The sequence below is a fragment of the Schistocerca gregaria genome, chromosome 1 (genome assembly GCF_023897955.1).
Source record: "Schistocerca gregaria isolate iqSchGreg1 chromosome 1, iqSchGreg1.2, whole genome shotgun sequence".
Classification (NCBI taxonomy): domain Eukaryota; kingdom Metazoa; phylum Arthropoda; class Insecta; order Orthoptera; family Acrididae; genus Schistocerca; species Schistocerca gregaria.
Window position 1 is genome coordinate 673,330,320 of NC_064920.1, and position 13,107 is coordinate 673,343,426.

Below are 13,107 nucleotides of genomic sequence, written 5' to 3' on the forward strand. Positions count from 1 at the left end.
ATAGACTACAATGTTTTGGGCATTCCATTAGAGCACTACAAAACAAGACCATCAAGAGAGTGACAAAAGAGCTTATCATTGGAAGATGACTTTTTAAATGCTTATGTAAAAGACATATAAGAGATAACAAGGAAAAATAAAGACAGCATAGAGACTGGAATATTAGATGTGAATATACTGTTAGTGTGAAGTGTCACAGTATCCTTCATTCTGCAGTGAAATACCTTCACAGCTTGTTATAAGCCTTTTACTAATAATGTAACAATGGTACACTAATTAGACATATTTATGCCAGAGAGTCAATCATCAGGGATCTGTAACCAAAATTTCCCGTAGTCAGATGAGGTGCATCACGTAAGATCTCAAAAATAATTGAAGTTTCATTGCTGCAAATATTATTGTTAAAATAGTTTGGTATTATGATAATAAATTGTGGGTTACCTAATCTTATGCAAGAAGTAGTTTTCTGATTTTCTCACCGTTATCATGTGACATGATATATTCAACGTGGAACCGTTGTGCAATCTTTATTTTGGCAATTTTATGATATATGGAAATTTATTTGTGAAACGTTCTTCTCATTACATAGTTATGGATAAAATAAAGAACCCCAATGACGACTGCATACTTTCAGTACTTATTTGCAATACCAATTTGTAAAACCTGTAATAGTCCAATACCGAGCCTACAAGCAGTAATATTGTCAATACTGTGACTGGGCAACGCGATGTCAAACATCCAATAGAAAGTGTGTGTCGCTATTATATTGGCTGTAACAACGGAAAACAACAATAAATGTGGAAATTTCTCTGAAAAAAGCTGGACACAAGTTCCTGAAAGATTTCATAACTATTTTCGCACCAGTCCTGCATCGTACGATAAAAAGTAACGTCGATAGAAAACAAAATACAGAAGAAAGTATTTTAATGAGGGATCAATCGCTGTTGAGTAACTTCGAGATTTCTGGCAACTGGCAGGTCATCCGAAATTCTTGGGAGTGCATCTTCAAACACAACTAGCAGTACTGTACGGAAAACTGTATTACATCTGCCTGACAAACAAATGTTCATATACTTAACTTAAAACATTTTTTACGTTTTGTCTCAAATTTCCCGTTAATTTCCAAAGATGATAAGACAGGCTGAACTCCAAGGTGTTTAGAATTCAATCCTTCGCAGATTTTTATCTTGACGTAACCGATTGAATATCTTTGAATTGTTTAGTACTTCGACATGTGTTTACTATGTTGTCAGTTGTTTTACGTTTGTAAATTTGTAACACATTTATAGAAGGTGAATTGTGTGCTGGAATTTGTTGGAAAACGACGAGTAACGCTTAATAATGGCTAAACATCATCCTGATTTGATATTTTGCCGAAAACAGCCTGGCGTCGGTAAGCTAAATAGAGGGATAATTACATAATGTTTTTTTGTAGTGAAAAATTATTGTTAAACTTAATATTTAACAGAGCGCAATGTTTTGCTGTGGTTCCTCTCACCTCAAGATGTCATTATTGTTTGCCGTCTCATTTAATATTTAGAAAATAAAATTAGCAGAAATTATAGTGATTGTGAGAGGGAAGGCTGAATTGGCTCAGATGATAGCAAAATCTTTAGGGGGGGGGGGGGGGGACTGAAACTCATGAGAATACTTTTTTGGGCTGAGATTAGAATCCAGTCATCCTACATTGATTGAAATCAAGCTTAATGAAAAGTTCAGACAGGCAGGTACTAGTGATGTGAAAATATCACAAGATTCTTATAACAGTACAGTGAAAAATAATGTTAGTATGTCACAAGATTCACATACATGCACAGTGAAAAATAATGTTAATATATTGCATCAGGGGATTTAGAAACTGAGGGTGGAATAGATGTACTATGCCTGTCTGAACATCATATAGTCACAGGTACGGAAATGGTAAATGTAGATGGATATAAGCTTTCAGCACATGTAAGTAGAGACACTAGGCCTATGGAGGGAGGAGGAGTTGCCATATAAGTTAAAATCCGTCATAGTGTGAAAAATTTGCAAACTAAAAAATTTTGCCTAGAGCAAAAGATAGAAGCATGTGCATGTGAGCTTAAACTAAATTAATGCACTTTTATAATTGTAGCTGTAGGTCCCCATTGGGAAATTGTCAACTATTTTTGAAGAACTTTGATTCTTTCTTGTTCTACCTGTTAGACAAAGGAAAGCAAATTATTGTTTGTGGGGATTTCAGCTTAGATTTTCTGAAAGAGTCAGATAGAAAGCTTGACCGTAAAGTATTACTAGGTTCTTTCAATTTGACATCAGTCATTGATTTTCCTACTCGGGTGGTACAGGAAAGTAGCACACTGATAGATAACGTTTTCGTAGACCAGGATAAATTCAATCAAATAAAAACTTTTTCTGTTAAGAATGGCCTGTCACAATGCACAGCTACAGTATATGATGTAGCTCCATACAGTAATGCAAAACAGTCCTCCAAAATAGTATGTTCCATTAACAATTTAACACTTCAAAATTTTAGAGAAACTTTGCAACAGTTAGACTGGGATGAGGTGTACAGGAAACATGATGCTAGGGCCTAATTTAAAATTTAACTTATTTCATGGTAATTTGTGAGTATATTTGAAAACAGTTTCCTTAAGAAAACAGTGAAATATAATTGTAAGAAACCATGTAAAAAGCCATGGCTTACTGAAAGGATAAAAATATCTCGTAAACAGAAAAGGGAAATGCATCTTATAGTTAGGAGTAGTAATGATCCCAAAACAATGAGACATTATAAAAACTACTGCACTGTATTAAGAAAAGTTATTAAAAAGTCCAGAAGTATGTGCATTATGTCTGAGATTAGCAGATCTGACAAAATTAAAACAATTTGGAATATTGTGAAAAGGGAAACAGGGCAACCGAGAGCGCAGAAAGATTTCTATCAAATACAATGAAAAGTTTGTTAACAAGAAGTTAGAAGTAGAAAACATTTTCAATAATCTTTTTTAAGTGTTGTAGAGAAAATATGTTCCAGCTATTCATTAGAAAATGCAAGGCAGTATATGGAAGAGGCAGTACTTATGCAGTTTGATAAAACTGAAATTCAACCCACCTCTCCTGCTGAAATTAGGCAAAAAATAAATTCACTCAAAAGGAAAAGGCTCAAATGGAATTGATGGCATTTCCAACACAGTTCTAAAAGCTTGTTCTCAACAAATAAGTAGGATTCTCAGACACCTATGCAGTAGCTCATCGAAACAGGGAATTTTTCCAGATAGACTGAAATATGCTATTGTTAAACCATTGCATAAAAAGGGGGATAGATCTGATGCTAACAACTACCACCCAATCTCACTTCTGACAGCTTTATCCAAAATTCTTGAAAAAACAATGTATTCAAAAGTAGCATCACATATTTCTAAATATGAAGTACTAACAAAATGTCAGTTTGGTTTTCAGAAAGGCTTTTCAACAGAAAATGCTATCACTGATCAAATATTAAATGCAATGAATAACCAGATATCACCCATCAGGATATTTTGTGCTTTTGATTGTGAATCATGAAATTTTTCTAGATAAGCTTCACTATTGTGGCATGAATGGGGCAGTGCACAAATGGTTTACTTCATACTTAACTGGAAGAATGCAGATTGTTGAAATTAACAGTAGAGAGAGACTACAAAATCCAGCAGAGTTCTCTTATCACACCCAAGAAGCAAGAAACAACTGAGGAAATTACAAGTAATATCTTTCAGAAAATTATTGAGTGGTTCTCTGCAAATAGACTCTCACTAAATTTTGAGAAAACACAGTTTATACCATTATGTATAGTAAATGGCATAACACCATTGATAAATATAGACTATGAATCGAAGTCTGTTGCTAAGGTAAAATACTCAAAATTTCTGGGTGTGTGCATTGATGAGAAATTGAATTGGAAGAAACACATCGATGATCTGCTGAGACGGTTCGGTTCAGCTACTTATGCTATTAGGGTTATTGCAAATTTTGGTGATAAACATATCACTAAATTAGCCTACTGTGCCTATTTTCATTCATGCTTTCATATGGCATCATATTTTGGGGCAATTCATCACTAAGAGAGAAAGTACTCATTGCACAAAAGTGTGTAGTCGGAATAATAGCTGGAGCCCACCCAAGATCACGTTGCAGACATTTCTTTAAGGAACTTGGGATATACACAGTACCTTCGCAATACATATATTTGCTTATGAAATTTGTCATTAATAACCCATCCCAATTCAAAAATAACAGCGAAGTGCGTAGCTACAACACTAGAAGAAAGGATGATATTCACTATTCTGGATTAAATCTTACTTTGGCACAGAAAGGGGTGAATTATGCTGCCACAAAAATCTTTGGTCATTTGCCAAATAGTACTAAAAGTCTGACAGATAGCCAACCAACATTTAAAAGCAAATTAAAAGAATTTCTGAATGACAACTCCTTCCACTCAATAGATGAATTTTTAGATATGAAGTAGTAACTGAAAAAAAAGTTAAAAAATAAATCAATTAATTAATTAATTCTTTTATATAAAGGAAACTTATGTTAAAGTGACATGTTCCACATCATTAAGAAATGTCATATTCATGATCTATGGAACAAGGATTAATATATGGATGTATGTAATTGAAACACTTGACAGCGTTGTCATTCGGCATCCCTGGTATTATCATCATGAAGTAGAAAATTTCACTGAGGCCTATTTGTGTATAATGTTAATTTGAAACCATAGCTTACGGAGATAGTCTAATGGAAGAGGTGGTGGTCCTTTTTTTTAAGTTAAAACATAAGGAAATAAAATTGAGCCCATGTAGATTTTTTTCTAGTTACATTTACTTTCGTGGTAGAGCAATGTGGTTAAGTCCTAACGAAGGGCAGTTGTATTGTTGGTTTTTATTCCTTAGCTATTGGACGCCTGTGTGAGAAATGCGATGGGAAGTGCGTTATTTGTGACTCCTACGTGCGGCCCTGTACGCTGGTGCGTATTTGTGACGAGTGTAACTACGGGTCCTACCAAGGCCGATGTGTGATTTGTGGAGGACCTGGGGTTTCTGATGCTTATTACTGCAAGGAATGTACGATACAGGAAAAAGATGTAAGTTAATTGTAATTGTTGTCATGAACAAAATTATAAAATAATCACATCGTTGTGTTAACATTAAGATTATCTTGAAATGTTTACAGATAGTAACATATAGGGACTGATGTACGATAACTATAAGGAGGAGTCTAATGAATAATTTGTTCTGATTTTACAGAGAGATGGCTGCCCCAAAATAGTTAATCTGGGCAGTTCGAAGACTGATTTGTTCTATGAACGGAAAAAGTATGGCTTTAAGAGAAGATGAAATGTGGAACGTAACAGTTTTGGGCACTGTCTGAAATGGAGTATGATGTATGTTTTGCTGTATTTAATGTATTTTTTGTTTGATGATTTGTGTAAATAAATTGACAAATTCAACAGTATATTTTATAGAAGTATTTAATGTGTAAGATAAATGGGGCACACTGGGAACCCTGTTCGTTTTAATGTTAATGAGAGCTGAGTGTGTGTTTAAAATGAGGAAGACAACATCCGATTATGGAATTTGTTTTTTGAAAGTGATGGAGCACAGTTGGTCCACTTGTTAAAGTATAATGTGGATTTGAGATTAGTTGACTGTCATGTTTCCGTAGATTGCAATGTAACAAATTTACTAATGTAACCCTAAATTTTTTAAGAGACTAGTAGGAGGTTAAGCACCCATGAAGGGGACCAAGTTTAGGAGTACTTCCTATATGATCATCTCCAACTTTCGTTTCGATAGGAAGCTTTTGGTGTGGAAAACCTGTGAATGAGGTTTAAATAATTAACTTGAAATACTCTCAAGTATTTGCAAGCTGCAGTTGTATTCAATGTTTGGGAGATTTTTAAAAAATTGTAGCACTGTAATTGTGTATTTGCTAATATATGTACTCATTATCTATCTTTAATCATAACCAAGAGATAATGCAAATCTGAAATTGGGAAACAATTCAAGAACAACTCTCCCATATATGATTGTAAAAGTTTACTTCTCAAATTTGACATTCCATATATGCTTGTTTCCAGGTTCACTTGTTACTTATGTAAAAAAAAAAAAAAAAAAAAAAAAAAGAGAGAGAGAGAGAGAGAGAGAAAGAATAATAATAGTGAAAATAATCGTTGGTGTGTTGTAGTAACCTAGTTCACTTTTTTTTTTGTTTATAAGTAAGAAATTAGTTAATTTTTGGTCAAAATACATGCCGAGCTTTTTGTTACCAATGTTTTTGTCAACTCAGCAATAAAATTAAAATTATTTTACTTACTAGGCGGATTGCAGGTATAATGGCAGAGGGTGTCTAATTAGGAGAAAGACGTTGGCCTGACTTATATAACTGCTTAGACAATCAAAGGGCCATAGAGCCTTTTTTAGTTATTACTGAACAAACTATAACTACGATCCTTTCACAGAAGCAAATTGTCACATTGAAAAGGGCTTATTAGTGCAGGCAAATGGTGCTCAAACAGACCAAATATCAGAAAGTTGTGTAGAAGTTTTTTTCACAAGCTTTTTATATGTTTTTAATGGTGCTGAATCTCAATTTTCAAAGTTTCACCAAAATTTTGGCCTGAGAATGGGTCAGTAATGGAAAAAAAAACCACCAAGAATGTGGCGTATTTTGTTTTTTTCTCTTGTAACTCTGAAACAACTCAATTTTCAGCTAATTTGAATATTTGTGAAAATAAAGGACATAAAATTTCCCACAAAATAAGCCACAGTGACTGTTTTTATCAGATTAATGGTACAGTACGATTAGCACGATATCAAACCTGAGGAGGTGGACGGTTCAGGATCTACCCCTTTACGACCTTACCGTAATTTGTTGCACATCTGTTGCCAGATTACATCCTCTAGCGGTATCACAATGTTATTGGAGTGGTTGGCAGTTAATACTTGCCGCCGCGCAGGATTAGCCAAGTGGTCTAAGGTGCTGGAGTCATGGACTGTGCGGCTAGTCCCGGCGGAGGTTCGAGTCCTCCCTTGAGCATGGATGTGTGTGTTTGTCCATAGGATAATTTAACTTAAGTAGTGTGTAAGCTTAGGGACTACTTGCCTTGGTGAGATGCTTGTGCCCTCTCCACTCTTGATTGGGGTGGCTGATTCCTTGTGTTGATCTCGTGCACCAGCAGTGATTTGTGAGTTCACCTGCAGTTGGTTGCTTAGAATGTATTTGCAGTTGGTAAATTCAGTGTATAAAATAGTCTTATGTAATGAGTTCAAATGAGATGCGTGTTCTATTTGATGGTGTAGCGAATGATGTGAGAAAAGTGTCATACTTAGGCCTGAAGTGGGCTTGAAGAATGGTCTTGAAAGGACTACGAAGAGGACAAATGGTATAGCTTCCCTTTTGAAGGGCAAAATTGTAATTATGGTTTGTGAACCATGTCGAAAAGAGTACACTAAGGAAAAATTAATTGTTGCGGAGGTGTCTTACAGGAACAGGATTTTGATTCCAAAACCAACTATTTTTTATGTCGGTTTGCTATTACTCATCAAGAACTTATGGCTTAACAAAACAAGCTCCCAACCAGTTGATGGAACTTAGTGTACTGCGTAAGCCAGGGTTGTGTGAGACTGTTCGGAAGCTTGTAGGGAGACAAAACAATGAATTAGGCCACTCAGTAACTCGTCGAATTGGACCATTTCCGGACTTGGTTGCAGCAGGTGCCCAGTGCCATATCAGACGCTTGGAGGTTCTGCACAGCAATCGGAAACAAGTGGGGGGAGGGGTGGAGAAACCATAAAATCCTCAATCTATGTGCCACAGAAATTAATTGAGCTATGCAGCAAATTTTCAACTACCTAAATGAAAACGATGAGGAGTGTTAATTCCCTCTGTAGCACTTAATACACCAGATCCACAGTGACTACCCTTCTGATGTCAAGACTGTGGAAGCTGAAATGTGGATAGGGTATAGCGACTGCCTCTCCTGTGAATAAATCAACTGTTGTTTGTTTAAAAAACATGGTACAAAGTTCTTACAGGTAGGTGGTATCACTCAAAAAGGTCACCTCCAGAGGGGAAGTGTCAACAAATCGTTGTAACAGTAGCAGATATAGTAGTAGTAGTAGTAGTAGTAGTAGTAGTTGTTGTTGTTGTAGGCTTCTAAGGGATTCGAAGCTCTCGTGTCGATCTCACATGATTCCTCCAGATGCTCCTGTCTTATGCCACCTCTTTCCAGTTATTTATTCCCAGTCTTTTGCATATGCAATCAGTTTCATTGCACCAAGTACTCCTGGGTCTCCCTCTTGGTCTTTTACCACATAGTTTCTCCCTGGATATTTGTAACACAATTTGGTCTTCTTTTGTTCTCATCAGATGTCCAGCCCATTGCAGTTTTCCAGCTTTTATTATGTTACTATCGTTGGTTGTTGTGGTGGCTCGTGGATTTCTATGTTGTGCCTTCTCTTCCACCATTGTGATTCGTCATAATATGGACCAAAGATTTTTCTATAACCTTTATTCTCAAACACTTGTAAATGGTGGTGTTCTGTTTTCGTTAGGCTCGATGTTTCTGCCCCATAGATTAGAACTGGTCTAATGATTACATTATATAACTTTATTTTAGTTTTCCTAGTCAGCAGTTTGGACCCTAAGAGATTTTGTATTACATAATAGGCTTGGTTAGCATTTTGCAGTCTCCCTTTTATTTCTACCTCTCTCTGATTTTCTCCATCTATCGCTGATCCCAAAAATTTGAACTGTTCAACACGCTCGAATTTGTGTTGACCAACCATTATATGTGATTGGTTATCCCACTGATCTCTACATCTTTGAACTATCATGTATTTTGTTTTCTCGTCATTTACTTTCAGGCCAAATCTTGATGCTTCTGTTGCAAGCTCCACAAATAATTGCCTAATCTCTATTTCACTGTTTTCAGTGACCACTATGCCATCTGTGTATGCTAAAATGTTAATTTTGGTTTCTTGGAGGATCCCAGCAGGTACCAGTTTGAGTTTCCTCACAACTCTTTCTAAAGCTATATTGAAGAGAAAGGGGACAAAGCATCTCCTTGTCTAAACCCAGCTTTATTTTTAAAATGGTTAGTAATAGATACACTGGTTGAAGTTATTCGACTACAGGTTTACAATACAATGAAATAGCCCTGATGCTCTCTAAAATTTCATTAATTGACCAATGTTGAAGAAGTGAGAAAACTTGAATAAATGGAAGATCAGAAGCAGGGCATAGCACACAGTTTGCTAGCAGCAGTCAGACCCGACTATTTCTTGTCACCCTTGCGAATTGGCCTTGCCACATTCGTCTATGACTCTCAGAAACTGGATGATGTAGTGTCTGTTTTAGGATACAGAGCCTCGTACACAGAAGCAGCAGGTTTTAAGGTGACAGCAATGATGGAAATGGGATGGGAATTTGATCCATCTGTGTCATTTCAATTAGTCTTCGACAATGCTGACTACAACACTCAAACTCTTCTTCATGGAAACAACAGTTTCCATGTAATTGAGGGGGGGGGGTTGAGTATATCACACCAAATGGAAGTAAGTCTTTTTTACATTGTTGTTATAATTTCCCATTGTGAAATCTCATGACCTGATTATTGTAACAAATGCGTTTAATTTAAATGAAAATTAAATTTTTAATTCCTCAAAAAGCGCATCTTCGAAAATTTACAAATATATATATATAAAATAGAAAGAAACTTCCGAGGTATTGTAATTCAGTTGTTTTAAACCTATAAGCCTTCATGCTTATTTAGTGGCAGTCGGGTATGAATGTTTTTGCTGATTAATGTGGTGATACAAGCTTCATTAATATTGTGTAAGGTGTTGGTTAGTGAAAAAAGGTATTATCTAAGTCATCCGTGACCTATTACTTCAGTATATTTTCCTAGTGTTCTGTACATTTATAAATTTTAACTGCAGGTGGTATTATACGATTGCTCAGAAAACTGTAAAGAGACTAAGAAATGTGCCTGAATGAACATGTGATGTGTTCCTGATATCCCAAAGATATCAAAAATTTGTGATAATTTTAGGAAGCAGATTGGTTCATTGAAAAATACTCAAGAAAATAATGATGGTAGAAAATCTTTGGAAGTGATGATGAAACACGCTATGTTCCTCCACATTCAGCTGTCCTGGAGACACTAAGTATGTCTCTTCAGGAAGTAGGGGAGTCCCTTGTACATAGTACAGAACATCAGACAAACCACTATTCCATCAAAAAATAAAAAGCATTGAGTCAGCAGTTAAAAAGCAAGTGTTTGCTAATGTAGAGGCTTCCTCAGAAAATGAATGAGTCATTGGAACATTCTGTAATAGGTAACCTGTTAGCTAGTTTTTGTTCAAGTAGTAGGAAAAAGAAAGTTTGCCTGAATCTTGGAGTATAAGGAAGATAATGCATGAATTTGATGTTCCAATTACATGATATGCCAGGCAAAAAAGGCTTTTGAAGGAAAGAGTTATATCTGAAAGTGCTGATGAAACACCGGGAAAGAATTTGTCACAAGAAGTTATGCAAACAGTGTGTAATTATTTTTATGAAAATGACAAAAGAGGTAAAGTAATGCCGGGGGAGAAACTCTGTGGAACTGTGAAGGGGGGAGGATGGGGATAAAACAGTCAAGTCTAAAACACTTATTTTGTGCATTTTAAAAGAAGCATATAAAAGTTTCAAAGCTAAATTTCCATCGATGAAGACTGTTTTCTAAATTTGCAGAACAGCATGCAAAACACTGCATTTCAGATGGTCATAATTGAACGCATTCAGTATGTGTTTGCAATACACATCAAAATGTCAAACTAATGACAGAAAATGTGAAGCTTGGTATCTTAACCAATGGAGAATTGGTCTGTTATAAACACCATTTGGCAAAAGTGCTGTGCAACCCAGCATCATTCCACTGCATTATGGGAAACTGTAGTTCTTGCCCAGGAAGTGACCCAATAAAAAGAATACTACAAAGTGCATTTGATGATAATGTGTTTGAAAATATCACTTTTTGGCAGTGGGTTTCTGTAGAGATGCAACTTAGAAAGAATGCAGCTTCTGAAAAACTGACTGCGCTACTACTCCATGATTTTCTAATGAAGCAGCAAAGCGCCTTCATAAATGAAATTAAGGAAAATTTGAATGAGGGTGAATGTGTGGCTATATGTGACTTGTCCGAGAATTAAATTTTTGTGACCCAAAATGAAGCCCAGGGTTATCAGTTGGTCAAGTGATCATGCAACAGTGCACCCCTTTATAGTGTATTATAAAGGAGAGAACAAAACATAGCATATCTGTTAAGTCATAATTTCTAACTGTCTAGAGCATAACACCATAGAAGTCTACAATTTTCAGAAAAGCTAATTCAGTTTTTAAAAACAAAATTTCAGACTGATGTACAGAAGATATGCTACTTTTCGGATGTCACTGCATCCCAGTACAAGAATAAAAAGAATTTTTTAAACTCATGCTTCACAAAGAAGATTTTGACATTGAAACAGAATGGCATTTTTTTGGTCTCTGCTAATGGAAAAGGACCTTGCACTGGTGTCAGTGATACTTTTAAGAGATTAGGAACAAAATCAAGTCTGCAGAGGCTGTACAACAACCAAATTTCTTACTCTGCAACAACTTTTTGATTGGTCAATTAAAAACGTTACATTTGTACATTTTGAATTTTCAACACAAGAAAGGTACATTGAAATTGTGAGATTTCTGGAATAGTGCTTTAGTCAATCTGTTTCCAAAAAAGGGACATGGATGTTATATGCTTTTAAACTGACTGTGTGAAGTACATCAAAAATATTAGTAAAGACTTTTTCAGACACAAAAGAATCTACTGTTGAAACAGTTTCAAAATTTCCAGGAAGATAGGCTTTGAAAGACATTCAAGGATATGTTACTGTTGTCTATGACAAGAAATGACATTTAGCTTATATTTTAACAAAAGACGAAGATCTTGAAGATGTTAAAGTTACTTTCCTTCATCCAGCTGGCCCTTCACTGTTTTATGCATGTCCTATAAAACCAGATATTCTGTGGTTATTTGTAAATGGTATTCTTTGTAAGGTAAACCCAGTAACACCGACAGGAAGAATATGTCAGTTTCCTGAGAATGAAACTGTAAAAAGGAAAAGAAACATTTAATAAGAAGCTCAATCTTAAAACATGGAGTGTTTAAATTGAATTTTGCTAGAGACATTTGGAATGTTGTGTTAGTATTAAATTTGAATGTGTACATAGATGTATTAAGAATGGAATTATGTGTATTTCTCTTCAAAGCTACAAATTTTATGAAAATGTCATTTTTTAGTGAAATGTGAATTTTTGAAATTTTATAAGCTGTGAATCCATTGCAGTCCAACATTCATACTCGCGGAATTGGTTGACTGAAGCATTATATATCATTTTTTGAAAATTTTTATAGAGGCACTTTTTGAGCAATTAAAAATTTAAATTTTCATTTAAAATAGAAAAAAATTACAAACCCATGTTGTGTTGTTTACAGTAGTAAAGCTCATGAGAAATGAGCCTGCAAAATGACACCTCTCCCACCATGTTAGCTTATTTAGGAGAGTTGCTAAAGCAATTTGAATTTACGACAGTGTAGTGTTTTTTGGTAATTTTGACAACTTTACACTGCCGTAATTTCAAAATGGTCAATGGATTTTAATAAAATTGGTTATCTTAAAAGCAAGATGGTGAGCAAAATCACTTTGACATGGAATTACTCCATAACATATTGAGACTAACTTCAATATACGCCACATGCGACACCATTGGTCGTTAAAAGAAGGCATGAGATCCCATTTTGTGGGACATTTTATGCTCTTTATTTTCATAACGAGTCATCTTTGCTGAAAATAGTGTCGTTTATGAGTTTTAAGCAAAATAATGCAAACAGTTCCATTTTTTCCTTGGTTTTCTCCATTTTTGACCCACTTCTGGGCTGAAAATTCTTGGAGCTCTAAAGATTCAGATTTAGAACCCTCAAAAACATATAGAAAGCATGTAAAGAAGTTTCTGCATAACTTTTCTATAAGAATCACCATTTTTGTGAAATATTATTTTCTTTTG

At 35.2% G+C, this 13,107-nt stretch overlaps 1 protein-coding gene across 2 annotated transcripts; it reads left to right on the forward strand.

Annotated features, from left to right (window-relative positions):
* Positions 1 to 1,193: 1,193 nt before the first annotated feature.
* LOC126362714 (PHD finger-like domain-containing protein 5A) lies at positions 1,194 to 12,481 on the forward strand. 2 transcript variants are annotated; one of them, XM_050007904.1, is made up of 4 exons: positions 1,194 to 1,393; positions 4,914 to 5,104; positions 5,268 to 5,404; positions 11,421 to 12,481. In XM_050007904.1, exons 1-3 carry the CDS (start codon positions 1,342 to 1,344, stop codon positions 5,355 to 5,357), a joined length of 333 nt encoding a protein of 110 aa, XP_049863861.1. In that variant the 5' UTR covers positions 1,194 to 1,341; the 3' UTR covers positions 5,358 to 5,404; positions 11,421 to 12,481. The 2 variants fall into 2 exon arrangements, with proteins under 2 accessions (XP_049863861.1, XP_049863860.1); XM_050007903.1 differs by lacking the exon at positions 11,421 to 12,481 and having other exon boundaries at positions 1,195 to 1,393; positions 5,268 to 5,475.
* The last annotated feature ends 626 nt before the right edge of the window (positions 12,482 to 13,107 follow it).